General features: G+C 40.0%; 1 protein-coding gene across 2 annotated transcripts in view; it reads right to left on the bottom strand.

Annotated features, from left to right (window-relative positions):
• Positions 1 to 17,726, bottom strand: part of col14a1a (collagen, type XIV, alpha 1a) — a 166,260-nt gene that overhangs the window by 134,303 nt on the left and 14,231 nt on the right. For both annotated transcript variants that reach the window (XM_080307779.1, XM_080307778.1), the window contains exons 3-5: positions 14,649 to 14,765; positions 8,167 to 8,310; positions 7,610 to 7,696 (exon numbers count right to left, since the gene is read on the bottom strand). In XM_080307779.1, coding sequence (XP_080163905.1) covers positions 7,610 to 7,696; positions 8,167 to 8,310; positions 14,649 to 14,765 — 348 coding nt within the window. The remainder of the gene's footprint in view (positions 1 to 7,609; positions 7,697 to 8,166; positions 8,311 to 14,648; positions 14,766 to 17,726) is intronic.

Below are 17,726 nucleotides of genomic sequence, written 5' to 3'. Positions count from 1 at the left end.
TACATAAAAGTGCAGATTTAACAGGAATATGAAAAAGAACCAGTGTTAACTGTAACTGAAACCGAGGGTACAAAAGAGTAAAAGCAATACCAAGCATGCAATCCGAACTTGAAACAAGCCACCAAGGACTGAACAGAAATGTAGTAATAATGACTCAAAACCATGGCTCTAACACCAAGGACAATGACAATGTCCTTGTTGTTAGAGCAATGGTACCATATTAAGTAGGTAATAACCTTGCCCCATTTCACTTATTGAATGCCATATAAAACTTAAGGTTTATGTAAAAATATGTGATGTTGCATCATTTTCACCCTATTTAAAAACACTGTTAGCTCAGGTCTGCTTTAATTGCACCTGCAGAGGACGGAGTATTTCAGCAGAAACAGGCAAAGACAAAATGTCATAGCTCACCCCACATCCACAGAACACAATGAAGACAGAGTGAAGAGAAGTTATAGCAGTGGAATCTGTGAGGAAGTGGGCTCTAATTATTCTAATTGACCTCTGCACTTAAGAAGTCCTTGCTACTAATGACTAAAGTGCCATTAGCACACACACACACACACACACACACACACTTGTTAACCAAGTATCATACAAATAGCTCAATTCACCCATGAACGTCTGCTGTTAATGGAGGACAAAAATCTGTCTATGTCACAAGACCACACACACACACACACACACACACACACACACACACACTGTGTGCAGGCCTGCTCACGCATCTCCGAGCACATCCAGCATATTTGAAGATGACATTTCTTTAGTCCTCTTTCAGCAGGAATAATCTAGTAGTTGGAAAATATCCAAAGTAAAGAGTAAAGCAGCTCTTGTAATGATACAAGAAGTGAGAGCAGACAGAGATGAAACGTGTATTTCTGCAGGACGTTTACCTGAGCTCCCTGTGTGGTTTATTCGTATATGTTTTCCCCTAAATACTTCTCTTCAGTCCCATCCTTTCTTAGCCCTTCATGTGCCACACCAGTTTGCAATAAAACCGCGTTTCACATTCGTCACATCATTACTTTCACATCACGTCTACAACATCCATTTTAAATTTCTTGGAGCCTTTCACGCTCTCACCATGACATACATATTTGGTTCATTTTGCTCTCAAATGGAAAGAAGTGATGTAATGTTAAGAGGCCTTCAAAGGAAATGATAGGATTCCCTATTAGTTATTTTGTGGCCTGCACGTGCTTGAACGGGCTGCATGCCTTCCCTGTATTTGCCTCCTTTAATCTGCGGTGTTGGTTTGGGCCTCTTCCCTTAATCTCTCTGGGCGTGTGCCATTAGGGTGACACATCTCTCTGGCCACAAACAGTTGACATCTTGTGTGTCCAGTGAGCATTGCACAGACTGACTAAATGAAAGAAGAAGGCTAGGAATGTTTGTTTTTTTTAAAGGAGAGAGAAATACACAAAGTCTGTGGAAGTCTATAAGTAGTAATTCAGGAAGCTAATAGGGCAATAAAAAAGCAGTGGACACAGACGCAGAGAGATAGAGAGGCTAAATGAATCCTAAAGCTAGAAATTAGCAGAGCAAAAGATATAGAGATGTGCACACACGGAGCTAAACGTGGTGTCAGAGTTGAAATACGTATTAATGTGACAAATTAAGGTTGGCTGTAAATATAGAAACCTCACTCCTCAGGTGTGTGTTTGTTACCCTCTGTAGAGATGATGGATACCAGAGGACTCTCTGTCTCACACTAGCAGTGTGGTGAATGTCAACAGAATCTCATTGGCCTCGAGTTCAACTTTAACTGCATCTGTCCCTTGGGTTGTCTGTGTGTGTGTGAGCACTGGATCCAGGCCTCAGTCAGGGAGGGAGGAAGGCAACACTCCACTCACATCCTGTCAGCTAATATCTATTGAAGAAGGCGCCGTTAGCGTGGAGGAACGAAGAGGCTTTTACCCATTACTGCTCAATGATTTTCACTCCGATTGCTTCATGTACGAAATCCACTCAAGCGTTTAACGAGCAGACCGGTAATAATATGAGATCAGTTGAAAAGGTCTGAAAGGCATCAGCACCGTTAGTAACGCTGACAACTCAGAACAGGAACAGTTACATCGATATGAAAACAGAAAGTGATCGCTATAATATGTAGAAATGAGTTAAACTGACTCTCACTCTGAGCAATCGTTGGTCGGATGATCCATAAAAACTCTGGTGGGTGGGATTAGAAATAAAGAGGGGAGAGCTGCAGGAGGAGGGCTGTCTGTCTTCTGCAACATTATTGCCAAAAGAGATAAATTTGCTTTTTTCTACAAACTGTTTTTTTTCTCCTATTTATTTTTAAATCACTGTGGTTAATTTGACATTACAGGGTTAAGATTTCAATAAAGATTAAAAGACACTCGTACTTACTCATAGTTACACTGTCTTCTGAATCTTTATGTTCTTCAGAGTGGCAAACATCTGTTTTTACATCTTCTAACAGGCTACTGAGCTAAATCGGTAAAAAATATAGTCATGGACATACCTAGACACATGCACACACTCATACACAGACACACAGATGTCTATGGTCTAATATTCTCCAGCTGTCTAAATTATAGTTATTATTTTTAAAGAAACATTTAGTGCAAATTTCCACAGAAAACACATTACTGTCTTGTAGTAGTTGTCAGGGGACAACTAATGGATTTGTTTGAGCTTTTTTTAAGCTAAAAAAGCACTCAAATATTTATTATTGCTGGCTGCTGGATTCCATGCGACTTTATTTTGGAAGAAACCATCATCCACAGCAATCAGTTCATGTAAAAAACAATGGAGGCAGAATCTGTATAGCTTTTAACTCGTCCTCTCATTTGTGTTAGGAGCTCAAGTCTTCAGCCTCATTTCATAGGTGTTTGTATTACTGGTCTCTTTAGGGGTGGCCACAGAGGATCATGTACCTCCATCCTATGTGTAGCATCTGTATCCTTCTCTTTCACTGCCTCCTAACATGCCTTCCTCCTCTCCTCTTCCTTTGTCTTTGGCTAACAGTAGCAGTTTCCAGCTCAGGTGCTGACCAGCAGCACCTGAGGCGGTTGTTGTTGACCCAGGCACTGACCAATCTGGTATAGAAATCATGTTCCTTATGATCCGCATGTTTGATGTGGCAAATATTTTACGCTGGATGCCCTTCCTGACACAACCCTCCCCTATTTGTAGGAGAGTGTGCGGCCCCACAGTGACATTCTACATAATTAACACTCACCGGATGCCCTAAAAACACTAATTAGAGAAGAAATATTGCAAAGGATTTCCAAGTTAAATTGTCTGTGTCATTTAGAGGCTAGAATGATAAAAGCTGTGCTTCTTCTGGGAGAGAAGCTGCTGAAATGAACTCAGACTTTTTTTCAGTGGCGGCATCGAATCAAGCTCACAAACATGGCAACCTTTTGAACTGATGTCATTCGGTCTCAATGGATAATAGCATTACACACTATTTGCTCTGCCTCTTAGTCCAAGTTAAAAATGGAAAAAAAAGCATATGTTGGTGTTTTGACACTTTGGACTGTGGGAATAAAATATGAACAATCAAGTATGCAGACTGTTTTTCAGTGTTTTTTCCTCTTTTTTTGCTGGCAAAGATGAAACTGTCCGATACAAGTGGAAACTAAATGTCTGACAAACTCCGTTTGCAGCTCCTGCTGACAAGGAGCTGAATATGTTTTTTTCATTCAGTGTCATTAGCTTTGGAATAATTTATAGACTTTATGAGCTGCTGTTGTACCTCATCTGTCCTTTTTTCCCTCATCTCGTTTCCATCCATCCTTATGTTAACACAAGGAGATTCACAACAAAGATTTCTTAGAGAACTGTATTCCAGAGACAAATGTAAATATAAAGTTTTTTTCATTTTTAGTTGGTGGGAAGAGCAATGAGACCGCTACCTCGTTTAAATTAGTTTTGTCCTGAAAACAAACTTTTTTTTCCCAGACATACAGTAATTCACGAGAAGAGCAGAGTACTGCGACATCACTGCACCCATGCGTGTAGTTCACACAGTTAAGCACTTTTTCTGTCACTTAACCAAATGTCTGATTGACTTGTATGTATGTATATTTTCTGTTTCACTTATTTACTGCCTCTCTTCTTGCCTTCATAGTTATAGATAAAAAAAAAAAACACTTTCTTTGGAGCAGGGTAATGATCAAAGCGTCACACGTGCTATAATTATCGCTTGTAAAAAGAAATGATCAAATGTCAGGTGTATCAAAAGTAATTATAGGAGTTTGGGAATGAGATTAATGCAATTAGGCTTCACAGTTACAACCTCGCTGACATTACTCAACAGCTCCACTGATTTTTTACCAAATAATATAACACCTGACTCAGCTGCCCTTGCTCCATCACAGTTTGTTATGAAAATTAGGTTTTATTTTTGCTGCTTTTCCCTACAGATGATGCCACTAAAGAAAAAAAGAGAAGGGATAAAAAGCAAAAGAGTCTTCAACTTAGAAACGGATATTCAAGGAGAAAACAAAATCTCTTCACATCTTCCAGCAGCGAGTAGCAGAATCCAGTGGGTTGATTTAGAGGCTGTAGGAAAAAAAAGGCTTTAAGTCCCTGACCAATGATCTGAGTCATCAGCTTTTAAGGGGTGCAGGCCTACAAATGACTGACATGGACAGACTCCAAACTACAAACCGAGGTACAAACCAAGGTAAAATCTCCTTGAAAAGCTTCTGCTGTTGCTCAGAGCCAGAGACAGTCAACGACACCCCAAGAGCAGACAGAAAATTTGTTTCATTCAAAGCTCCTGGAAAGAACAAAGTCTGTATTTAGTGCAGAGGAGCCTGTGCTTACAGTCTGCAAGATATGGTTAAGTCGTTTGTACATTTTTAGGTTGGCCGAAGTAGCTCTGCTGCCCAACTTCAATGCATCGTCGTAATAATGTTCACAAAAAGAGTTGTTGTGGTACTTGTCATACTGTCCAACTTGGTTTTCCAAGTAGAGATGCTTAACAGTGTCTGACGTATTTACTAAACATCAAGCTTAAATGCAACACACACTCATAAATTGTACACACAGCTGGCTCGAGTGCAAAGAAATAACCAACCTGTCTGATGTCTGGAACACATACATTCGGGATGTAGAGATGGGATTATGTGCGAGCTCTTAATAAAAGTTTTTGTAAACAACCCACCCTAACAGGAAGCAAACTGATTACTACTCTGGAACAAAGTGCTGCACACACACAGAAACACACTTTCTAATGCATCGTGCAGCGCCATCTCTTTGGAGCTTGATATTTCATTGTTATTATCACGATCGAGGACAGTAGAAGACACACACACACACACACTGAGCCTGATAGAGAGGAAAAGAAAGACACCGTTACGTGTTACGGTACATAAAAGGGCCTCCTTTATTCATCCACAGTTACCCATTATCATCACTACAGTACACAAAGATGCAAACACCAACACACACTTTCACAAATACGACTGAAGCACAGCAGGATATTATTATAATCCCCAACAGGTAGGAGGCAGAACACCAATCAAGGTCACCTCTAGTGGAGGGCGAGTGGTTCTGATAACAGCAAACTGAAGTAAGCTTTCTAATTTGCCTACCGATAGGAAGGAGAAGAGGAGCGGAGGGGGAGGACAGCACGAGAGAAACAAAGAGGAATAACATCAAAGATCTAAACCTGTGTGTGTGCATGTGTGGTTTGGGTTGACTGCAGGCAAATTCACCACGCAAGCTCACATAGAGTATTTTTGGGAAACTCAGCCTGATACTAGTTACGTATTGCTAGTATCAGTTACGTATTGCTAGTGAATGAGTGGTTATATTTGAGTTACTGTTGCCTTCCTATTATCTCAAAGCAGCCTGACCTTTCTCTTCTGACCTCTGGCATCAACAACATATTTTCATCCAGAGAACTGCCGTTGCCTTCTCCCGTTTTGATCCTAGAGAAGGATGTGTGGGCAAATCCCAGAAGATCAGCATTTTCTGAAGTATTCAGACCAGAAAACCAACATCAATGCCATGTTCAAAATCGCTTAAATCACCTCTCTTCCCTATTCTGATGCTCAGTTTCGATTAGATTTGTTTTCTATAGAAACAGCTACAACCTCAGTCTCTGCTGACATATACCTTTGCTGTCATTTTAGTTGTTGTTTAAATTCTATTTGCCAGATATAGCAGACAGAAAAGCAATTTACCAAAAATGAAAACGTAACATGAGAAAAATGTAAATACATCTCATTTTCATATTACTATAGAAATATATAGATGTGACAATCAAACATTATTTATGGTGAATTCATCACTCTTCCACCGCTCGCTGTACAGGTTAATATACTATAATAAGACACTTTAAGTGCCACTAGAGATTGCATTCAATATGAAACCTGTGATTTACTATCAGTGTGTTTTCCACCCAAGAGCCAATTTATTAAGTATTCATGGATATGAATTGCTCAGTGATTCTCTCCTGGAGAGTGCATGTCGGTCTCTTGCTCCAACAGCAACTATGAAATGCACATACACAGTTACACGGTAAATTGCCTAAATAATATATATGTACTATAGTCAATAAATATGATGACACACTGTACAGTTTAATGGAAACTGGACGCCTAAACTATACTATATAACCACACTTATATTTCTAAACAACCTCAATCTTTTAGGGCCCTGTGATAAATGATCACCAGCACAAAAACCGAACAATAAGCCAGCCTGAAGCAAGTATGCTTAAATAATAAGTACGGCTCCACTGAATAATGACTGTCTGTCTTTGTGTACACTTCAGGCTACAAAACTGTGATGAAAACGTTAGAGAAAGTCAAAAAACTATTGCACCAGCAGCAGTTACAGTGTTTCAAATCTGACACCGTTCATGTCTTCACATTACCGGGCTCGTCTTTCTTACACGAGCACACACGGAAAACTGAACTGCAACAATCAATTATCTATAGCCAGAGATTTCCAGCTGAATTCACTGTTATGGGAAAGAAATCAGCAGACAGGGGACAGTTGCTATGCAAGTATACGCTCAATAAAGAAAACAAATGCATCCCTGTCTTCTTTTACATTGCATAGGAAGAAGGTTGAACCATTACGCATTTTAATATGAGGACATCCATGCTGCCAGCTGAAAGAACATCTCGGTTTTAAGAATAAACACGCATGAATCCAGACATCTTGCATGGGAGCGGGAACTCAAGTTAGCAGGCAGCCACACAGACACAAGCGAACATTGTTGGTCACTTGCCTAACTTTAGGAGTTATGCTGAAATAATAATAATAAATAAATAAATTCCCAAAAAAAATCACAGCCACAAATGATTTGCCAGTCAGGCAAAGATGATTTTGGCATCTCATCTCAAAAAACTTCACTGTTAACCTGTTGGATAAAAACTCTTCATGCAGGGAAACACGGACAGACACGCTGACTCATACTTTTTTGGCCTTCTGATCTATGTAACTGCCTCGGTGGCTGTTTATCCTTCATCCAAACATCGCTATGGAAACTGACTGGGAGACTCTTTAAGCAGAGTCCAATTCATCAGCGCGAGTCGTTTTATTTATATGTTTCATGTGAGGACAACTCTGCATATCGTCTCATCTCCTGGAAACAGTGCATTTGTCCTACCTCCAGAGATCTCGTTGGCGTTCCTCGGAGGAGCAGCTGAATCGGTGAACCTCTGGGACTCAGTCTTGTCACTCTCATTTCTTTCACCTGCAGAATATAACGAATTCATAATTTTAAATTATTTTAAAAACAGTTATTTCAGAAAGTTTCTTTCTATCTGGGTCTCCTTCATTATAGTGTAATAAAATATCCCAAACCAAGTAGTACATTACTCAAGAATAGACACAGGCGAGGACACGGCAGAGGAAAAAACAGAGTGTAACGCAACAGATCAAAGCTGAGTAACAATAAGGAGGAGGAAGAGGGTGAGGAAAGACGATGAGAGGTAATACGCAGAAAAGAGGAAAGGAAATGAGAGGAGGGGAAAGAGAAGAAGTCGAGACAGGATAAAAGTAGAGAAAACTGAAATGATGGATAAGAAGATGAAATAGGAGTGAGTCGCATAACAGAGTAAGGTTTAGCAGAGGGTAGGAAAAACACTAAGAGGAGACTAGTCATCAGGAGAAAGGCAGAAAAGATTTGGGAGAATATAAAGCAGGAGTACAAGATGAACCAACCTTTAAATCTGCCCTGAAGTGGTCTGCTCTGCTTGTTGCCGCTGACTGCGATAACACTGAAAGTGTAGACTTTAGAAGGACTGTAGTCTGTTATCAACACGCTGGTGTCTGATTTAGATACTATGATCTCCCTCTGCTGACCACCTGACAGAGAAAGGGAAGAAGACAAAGAAGTGGAGTGGTGAGTGTTCGACTCAGAGACTTTAATTCATGTATTTGAGTCTCTGGTAGACAAACATCAGTACTCTAAGTGCCAGATTGGTAAATCTGGCGATCCCTGAATCCCACTCATGGGTGAATTGCAAGTTTTAAGTTGTGTAGTTTTCTAAGCACAGATGTTGTTGGTTCATTTGAATATCAAGCGAAAAAATAAAGAACATGTTTTTGATGCATTAAATATCAGGACAATAAGCAATAAGTTGTGTATCACAAACATTAGTAAATTGGTTTGTGTGCTATTCTCCTCCCTCCACAATATTTTGCACCTTTAGAAAGGAACTCGCAGAAATACACATGAAACCGGGTCAGTCCCAGACATTCCCGAGTTCCCACCTCTTACACACGTTCTTGTCGCTTTGCTCTCTTTGTAAATAGCAGCAGCAGTTTGTTTGCACTGGTGCAACACTTTAGTGCATGTAGCCATAAGACACCAGCAGATGAAGCACAGTTACTGACTAATACTCCGCTCTAACACTGAAGGCAGGATAAAATTAAGCACTAAATCTTTATTGCCCAGTAAAAATAGAACAGCAACCTCTTTGTGACTAGTTGCCCAATTTTTGCATGTCCCCCCCAATCCTCACAGTCCTCTGTGTGTGTGTGTGTGTGTGTGTGTGTGTGTGTGTGTGTGTGTGTGTGTGTGTGTGTGTGTGTGTGTGTGTGTGTGTGTGTGTGTGTGTGCGCGCACATGTCCTCTCCTCAACCGTTAATCCTCATCAGGCCAACAGGTCGTATTATCTCCTCACATTAATTTTGACCCAGCAATCAATCAGCCATCAGTAAGGTGTGGGTGTGTGTGTGTGTGTGTGTGTGTGTGTGTGTGTGTGTGTGTGTGTGTGTGTGTGTGTGTGTGTGTGTGTGTGTGAGAGAGAGAGAGAGAGAGAGAGAGAGAGAGAGAGAGAGAGAGAGAGAGAGAGAGAGAGAGAGAGAGAGAGAGAGAGAGAGAGAGGGGAGTACGTGTCCGTGCATGCACTTCCTCAGCTCTTCTGTCGCCCGTCCCTGCGGGGTGCTGACTAATGACACCTCTGGGAAAAAGGAGATAAATCCTTCTGAAGGCAACTGAAGATCAGGTGAGGCAACTGCATTGATCAACTCCACAAGCTGGAGGCTCGGCCCGTGCACGCGAACCAAACTACTATTAATCAACCAAACAACAGGGCTCAAGTCTAAGGCTTTGACTTGGTCTATATATGAAAACTGACTGTTCATGTCTTATTTTTCTCAGAGCCTCCTCCTAAAGTTTCTTTTTAGTCCTTCGCCTTCACAGATCACCTCAATGACTGACTTATTAAATGGGAACAGCGATGGATCAAAGATCCTCTTTAGTTTAGCATCTCAGTAACCCCAGCAATCAAAACATCTTCATTTTTATTTTTACAAAAAGACAATAACCCTACTAACTGTCATCTTATTAGGCATTACAAGTTGCAGCTATTTCTGTCATTGATCCCGGGCTTCATACACATGCAGCATCTCTGTGGATTAGTTACAGCACACATCCCCTCCATAAAACCATACATTCTCATTTTTGGATTTCTTCTTGTAACCCAGTGAGACAGATCATCCCACGTAGTGAGTTTTAGAGAAGAATGTTAGACTGAGCCAGGCTAACAGTTTGGACCTGCTTTCAGTTTTTATGTTCAGGCCCTGGATCAATTCTCAGTGCCCGAGTGATATTGATCCTTTAATTTAATGCTCTTATGCAAAGTAAAAAGGTGTTTTTCTCCAAAATGTTGAATTAATCCTTTAAAGTCATTGCAAGTCTCACAAATTCTCACAGCACAAAGTGATTTGTTTGAAGTGAAGTACATCAGCCGTGGAAAACTCATTAAAATCATCATCTATCATTATCGAGTGTAATTAAGCAGATTTTTGAAGATTATGGCAAATAAATTGTGCTTTATGTTACTTTCTAAATATTCAGCGTTAGAAAGTTGGCTAGGAGCTCATGGTAATCTACTTAACATAAGTACTGGTACAACCATCAGGCAGCACACACACTGCTGCAGTCTTTCTTGGCCAACAAAATCCTTTTAAAGTGACAAAAATGTGCAGAAAGAGTACATCCCAAAAAGAGACCATAAAACACAAAGTAAAACACAGAGGGATTAAATAAAAAAATCATAAACAAAGAGGTAATAAAATGGTTTCGATAGTTTAGGTTGCGCTCTTCTGTCTCTGCCTGTTATCTCTAAGTTAAACTGCATTTGAATGTTATTTAAGCTTTACTTGCATATATCTTTGTAGTTTGTTCTGTGAAATTTATTTTTAGATAGATGTTTGCAGTGGCGGTCCTAGCCTGTTTGGTGCCCTGGGCGAACACTCCCTCTGGCGCCCCCCCCCCCCCCCCCAACACACACACACACACACACACACACACACACACACACACACACACACAGAAAACATATAAAGGATTGTACATTAACATAAAACTGTTGCCAGAATCATACTGAAATTCACCAGAGAAACATACACACACACATATGAAGAGAGAGTATGCATAGTATGCAAACGGCTACCGGACAGCCATCATAATTCATCATATAATGAGAACAGGACAAATCAACAATTGACACTGACTAATTAATATTACAAGCTGTAACATAATGTGTTGTTTGGAGTTTAGTCTGTTACTGTTACTATTTTTACCATTTCTTCTTGGAGCAACTGTAACCCACATAATTTCCTTAGGGATAAATAAAGTATTCTGATTCTGATTGTTTCAGAATGACCTGTTATTATCCAATGACACATCTGCTTACCTGTATCTTTTGCTCGTTTCTCCTCCTCCTCTTTTCTCTTTTTTCTAAACTGAGCACCTGATGGCTTTGAACTTTTCTTGTCCATCTTGGTTTTAATTTTGCACTCCAGTATGAACACCCATCCACCAACCCGAGGATGATAACCTAATAGACCTACACCTTATTTCACAGATTCGCTTTGTCTAAGGTTTATTTCTGGGATTTCACACAACCCAGGATTCAAATCATGAATACATAATGGGCTTGGATTTACATCATTATGAATGAAATGTGCTCTATATGGAAGCAGCAGGTCTCTCTCCCCTTTCGACAGGCTGTGTGTGAGACTTTAAATCAGCAAACTGTAAATTATAAATTTTAAATTGTTATTGATCTCTTTATCCCTGGTCCGAAAGTGTATATATATTTTCTTACTCTTCTTATATTTATTGTTTGTTTACTTGCACTGTTGTAACTGGAGCCTCGTTCTCTCATCTCTCTAGATACTGCACTGTATGTAGCGGAGATGACAATAAAGTTTACTTTGTCTTCAGCAGCGAGCAGGCGCACCGAGGGCTCTCGCGCTCACTTTTCACGTATAGAATTTCAAAAAAACATCGGTGCAAATTATAAGTCTGTATCATAATCTCTGGTGTTTACGTGTTTGTTGTTTTGTTTTTATTTTATTTTATTTTGCGAGTTGGTTATTAGATGCCGCTCCAGCCAGCCAGAGAATCCCCCGCCGCCCCGCCCTCTCCTCCCTGTGCCGCAAGCAGCAGGCCACCTCGCAAACGGAGGGCGCCCTTACTCCCAGCAAATGGGCGATAGAAAATTGACTGGTGCTTTGGTCGTTAGTGTGCTGCATTACTGCACATTTTGTTTTTGACCTGATACCAAGTAATCAATTACCAAATAATCAGGATTGAAACTGGTTGTCCCACCTCTACTAAACATCAGAAAGGGGGATGTGAGAGTATCACTGCTCACAGGCTAATAACTTCTGATTGATAGGTAATAGGTAACCACATGGTCAGAGAACATGTGCTTTCACCGACAGCTTGGGCTTTTGCTCATCACATCTGGTTTCAGAACAGTAAGGTTGTTGTTTCATGATGTGAAAATGCTCATACCGAGGTTTCAAAGCGGGAGCTCACAATCCACTGTTTGACCAATGGGGTCATCAGCTTGTATACAGACCCAAACTTTTGTTTCTTGTTGCATGTTGAAGCTCTACTTGGAACCTTGTTAAGATCCAACCACGTAAAATATGATTTCTTTTTGCCATTTTTCAAGTGGCCTTAAACTTTTGATCGGGACTATACTATGACTACACTCCAGGACTACCCGCTCATCTACAGAAACTGCAAGCTGCCTCTTTTAGTTAATTCTTTCTGTCCTGAGCTGAGTCCTGCAGCTTATTACGACAATATCAAATGTCTAAACTCAGAAAAGGAGTTTGTAAAATTTTAAAAAGCATAATTAGCTCATTTTGAATTTGATGGCAGGAATACACCCCATGGCCCAATCCCAACACTAGAAAAGTTGGTACAGGGCCATGTTTACAATTGTATCGTATCCTGTCTTCCTTTAAGAAAAGTCAGTGAAAACCTGGGAAGTGAAGAGCGCAGCTGCTAGACTTTTGGGGGAGTAAAAATGCTCCGTTCTTGTCTGATATAAGATTCCAGCTGCTCAACAGTCCTGGGTCTTCCTTGTTGTTGTTGGGGGTTTTTTTGGTTTCATGATGCACCAAATGTTTTTATTTAAAGGTCTTGACTGCAGGTAGGCCAGTTCAGCACCCTGACTCTTCTACCATGAAGCCATGCTGTTGTAATAGATGCAGTTGGTAGTTTAGCATTGTCTTGCTGAAATATGCAAGGTGTTTCCTGAAAAAAGACATCAGCTGGACAGGAGTATATGCTGTTGTTTTACATTGAGGGACATTACTCTGAAATTGTTTAAGAATTTGTAGAAGCACCTTTTGCAGCTGGGTAGGCTACCTGTATTTTTTGTACCACTTCAAAGGGCTAATTTAAACTCGTTTACTCAAATAAGAATGTGATTAAAATATGAATGTGTACACATGTGAAGATGATTACACTTTTTTTACTATTATGAGATCTGTATCGTAAGTGAATACCAGTGATTTCCACCACTACTTGTATTATTTGGTGCTCAAAAAGCAAACAAGCAAACCTTCCAGTAATCACATTATGTACCGATGCATGAATATTACAAAAACTCAGCTTTTTTTCATCTGGGTCTGGCTTCATGTCCGCTGAGATTTAAAAGATTAAATATGGACATCTGGGTCTAATAACTATCACACGAGTATGTGTATGTACAAACAGAAAAAAGGCAGGCTATTCAACAGATATCCAGGAAATACCAGCTGACTGACAAAGAAGCAGGGTAAAGGTAAAAGTAGAACATTTTAAACAATTTGTAGTGCCATAAAAATGGTTTAAATTACAGGAGAACACATGCATTAAGGAAAAAATATTAATTTTGTAGGTAAAAGTAAATCATCTGGTTTTATTCTTCACACAAAGTTCAGCTCATTTGATTCAGAGAACAAAGAGAGTGGACATCAGGAACATGGCAGCTGCTGTGGCTTTCATGGCTATTTTTCAACTGACAAAGGCTTTATCCATCATATACATTTTTTAAATTTCCTGCTGAATTTGTTAAATGCCAGTGAGCTACTATTGCACTCCTCCCTTCAAGAAAAGTGGCCATAAATTTGAGTTTTAGTTCTATTGTTGGAAGCGGCAAAAAAAATTTCAGACGAGGCATTTTTCAAAAAGTATTGTTTGCAAGAAACAGGTTTTATGCTATAGAGTGCTTATTCAGTCCTTCTTATTCACTTCTACATCAGCTGCAGAAGAATTGCCTGCTGTATTCAGCACAATATCAATAAAGAGGGAAGTGATGTGAAGGAGGATTTATGGCTGTAAACGTGGGTGCACATCAGCGGTAATTCGGGTGATTTCTATTAGACTTCTATTACACTGTGCATACTCAAAAAGAGACAAAAGTATAGCCGCTGTCTGTGACAGGCACCTCATGACAAGCATCAAAATAAAAGTGAAAATTCCACGTGTCCATTATGGCTGTAACTGCTTTCAGTGAGTTTCAGTTTAACACTGAAAAATGACTCCTGTGCTGACATTTGGCTGTCCTGGGCTAAACCTCTCCATCATGTCCTGTGTACCTATCAGCCCCATTTTCAAAATGTGCTGACAGGCTGCACATACGCAGCAGAAACTCTCCCTTGTCTCAAACTTGGCCGAGACAAACTCTGAGTCCTCTATATCTCTCAAGAGTGTAATCCCTTCAAAGGAGCTTTGATAAGAAGTAAATTACATAATCCTTCCTGACAGACAGAAAATCCAAGTCATAATGGGATCCTTCCTCCAAAATTTCAAAGTTAAGCTCCGCTTCTTTTTGGCATAGAGGTGCGCGTGCATGTGCTTTTGTGCATGAGTGTGTGCAGTAAAAAAAAAAAAAAAAAAATCCTACCTGGGGTACTTTTGTAGAAAAACAGATAGCTGTCAAAGTCTCCTTTGGGCTCCTTCCATGAAACCAGGAGTTTGCTTGAGCTCAGCACTTTGAAACGCAGCTTCCTCGGAGCTGGAACTGAAAAACAATTTTACAGTTAAATTGGCTCCAAAGAAGTTTGGGAATTATTAAAAAGAAAACAAACAAAAAAACATGTTAAATTAATGAAAAATGTCCTAAATATCAGTCAACATAAATAGAAAAAAAATATGTGAGCAGTTAAATCCAGAATGGCCAACAAAAAGCTGCAAATCGATGCGACTTTGACAGGAAATAAATGAATGAATGGTTGCATGGAAGGACACAGAGAGGGCTGAAGGTCCTACATCCATGAGAGCCACATAAGGCAGAGTATAAAAGAGGAAAAAAATAGAGGAATGTCTTCTTATGATCAATTTATGTTAAACACCACTCCAGAGACAAGAAACAGCGCAAAAAAAATTATTTTGCAAATATATGTGTCACTTATCTAATCTATAGTGTATACATAAAGGAGAAGTGATTGGTGTACAGTGGCATTTTCATCTTATCCCTTGCAGCCCTCTGTCAATGAAAACAGATGCGCTGTGGCCTGTTAAAAACAGTGACAGCAGCCTTTCTGTCCCAGTTTGCCGAGGCAAACTGCGTGGAGTGTGAAGAGTGGACCCAGGTGCAGACATCTAAAACTCAAACTTAACTGATGATGAGCCGTTTATTAAGGCAGAACAGTACAAAATAAAAGGGCAAAAACAATGCAAACTAAGCAATAACCTAAACTGGGTAAACTAGAAAGGAAACACGAACTATGAAAAACCCTGGCAAACAGAAAAACAAACAAAACTCTAAACATGGCAATGATGATGAGGATATATGAAAACCTGAACGCAGGACATGGCATGGGAAGACTGAATGAGAAGGCACAGACTAAATACACACAGGAGGCTAATGAGAGAAGTGGGAACACATGGGGAACAGCTGACACATGAACATAAAGATGTCACAGTGGAAGAGTAAAACTAAACACGATGAACACAGGAACGCAAGACCTCTTCAAAATAAAACAGGAAACATAAGACGCAGACATGACAACCTGAACTTGACAACGTAAGACACAGACATGAAACACATGAAGGACAAAGGAGACTTAACAGGGGTGGAAGACACAAGGGGAATCTAATAACAAAGAACTAGAAGAACCTAGGCATGATAAAAAAATGAACTTAGAAAACCTGAAGGGCTTAAACATAAACCATAAACTAAAACTCAAAACGCTGGGTCAAAAGACGCAGGATCGTGACACTTTCTCTGCAGGAGTCTGAGTTTGTGCAGACTGTGGTTTCTAACAAACAAAGAGAGCACATTTTTTTCAAATAAAAGTATGGCAGAAGGGCAGACGACTTTTTCACATCTCCAGACAGAGCAATGTAATGTAGGAATGAGTAGGAATCCAACTAATTCACTTTAGTTGAAAATGGATGTAATTTTTATGCCTCGTTTCACCCTTTTGGTATATTATTCTTTGCTAGTGTTAATACAAAAGATGTAAGCCCAGCACATGCATTTTTGTCACGCTTCCTTGAGAAGTGGATCCATTTTTCAGTCAATAAATTGTCTCTTTTAAAAAAGGCAGTTTGTTGGGAAAAGGAAACAACTGAAACTTTAACAATGACAAATATATGAACAAAAAGGTGCTGAATGAAAACAGTATGAAATCATAAAGTTCCACCCATGAAAGTCAAATTGCGCTTGGCCGGTGTCCCGTTATAGGTAGTCTTTAGATCACTCCGTGGAAGCTCTGATCTGCACTTGTGCAGTTCATTCTGGAGTCAAGGAGCTGAATTTCACTTTGGAGAAGAGAGTAATGTTGCAGGGGGCCAGATCTACAATTTAGCAGAACTATGCATCAACAGTTTGACCCCAGGAAGGACAAATTTGTAATGCACATCACAGGGAATGTCAAAAACATGACTATCATCCTCTTGGTCATACTCCCAACCTAATGCACGGCTTTTGGGCTTTGGAAACTCTAAAAAACTGTCTAAAAACAGCTCTTTGGCAGAACCCCAGCTCCCATCCTGACTGAAAACTGGGCCTATTTAGAACATAAGTATTGTGTGAAGAGCAAACATATATCCAGGGGCATACATGAAAGACGAACTTAAACGGCAACACGTTGGAGCGGTCCAGAGGTGCAAAAGGGGGCATCCCATTTGCCTGAATTTTAGGCAAATAGCAAGGTCTTTGCTTTTTCACATCTAGTAATTAATAGGATCATGTGAATTTTTCACATGAGCAAGTTTTGAATCAAGAAACTGTTGAGAAAGCCTGAAAGTTTTTTACCACTGGAAGAAAAAGAGCTTTACATAAAATGTTACATGTCAAAGTATCCCTTCAAGCAGTAATAATGCTTGAATGGCTTCATATTTTAACTGCACACCCAAATAATCTTTCAGTCTACAGGGACTGTAGCCTATAATAAGTCACAATAGTGAGTGTGAACATGTGAAGAGCTTGCATTAGGCATGAAGGAGAAAGTCAAAAGCAGGGGATAATGCACTGACAAATCTGAGACGTGCTGTTCAGGATTTCCACTCAGAGGTGAGGACAGACTTCCAACCCTCTAAATGGAAAATCCCATTAACGCCATAACAAAAAAGGCACTGTATCATATAAATTGATGTTATAATAAAGGTGACAACATCCGACCCGCGGTGCTCAGCTTGGTTAATGGCCTCATGTTGAAATGTCTTGACGTTCTGTGTAATCTTCAGTCGCGCACCATGAAATTTCTATACACCCGTGCATCTTCTTGAAGTAAACACTTTCCTCTTAAAGTCCAACTCATCAAAACCAACATCAGCCCTCCCTTCCAAACAACTTTAAAATGTTAGTCATGGCATTACCTCACAAATGTAAAATCAAGCCTCGACTTTTAGAGAAGCCAAAAAAGAAACAGAAACCAGTCTCAAACAAGGACGACTTCTCGAACTTGTCATCGGGAGATCTTCTGATGCAGCGCGATTGTTCTGCAACACATCACAGTCTCACCTTTTTTGTGCT

The sequence above is a fragment of the Astatotilapia calliptera genome, chromosome 11 (assembly GCF_964374335.1).
Source record: "Astatotilapia calliptera chromosome 11, fAstCal68.1, whole genome shotgun sequence".
In the NCBI taxonomy this organism is placed as follows: domain Eukaryota; kingdom Metazoa; phylum Chordata; class Actinopteri; order Cichliformes; family Cichlidae; genus Astatotilapia; species Astatotilapia calliptera.
Note: the sequence above shows the minus strand (reverse complement) of the source record. Positions and strands in the feature narration are given on the sequence as shown.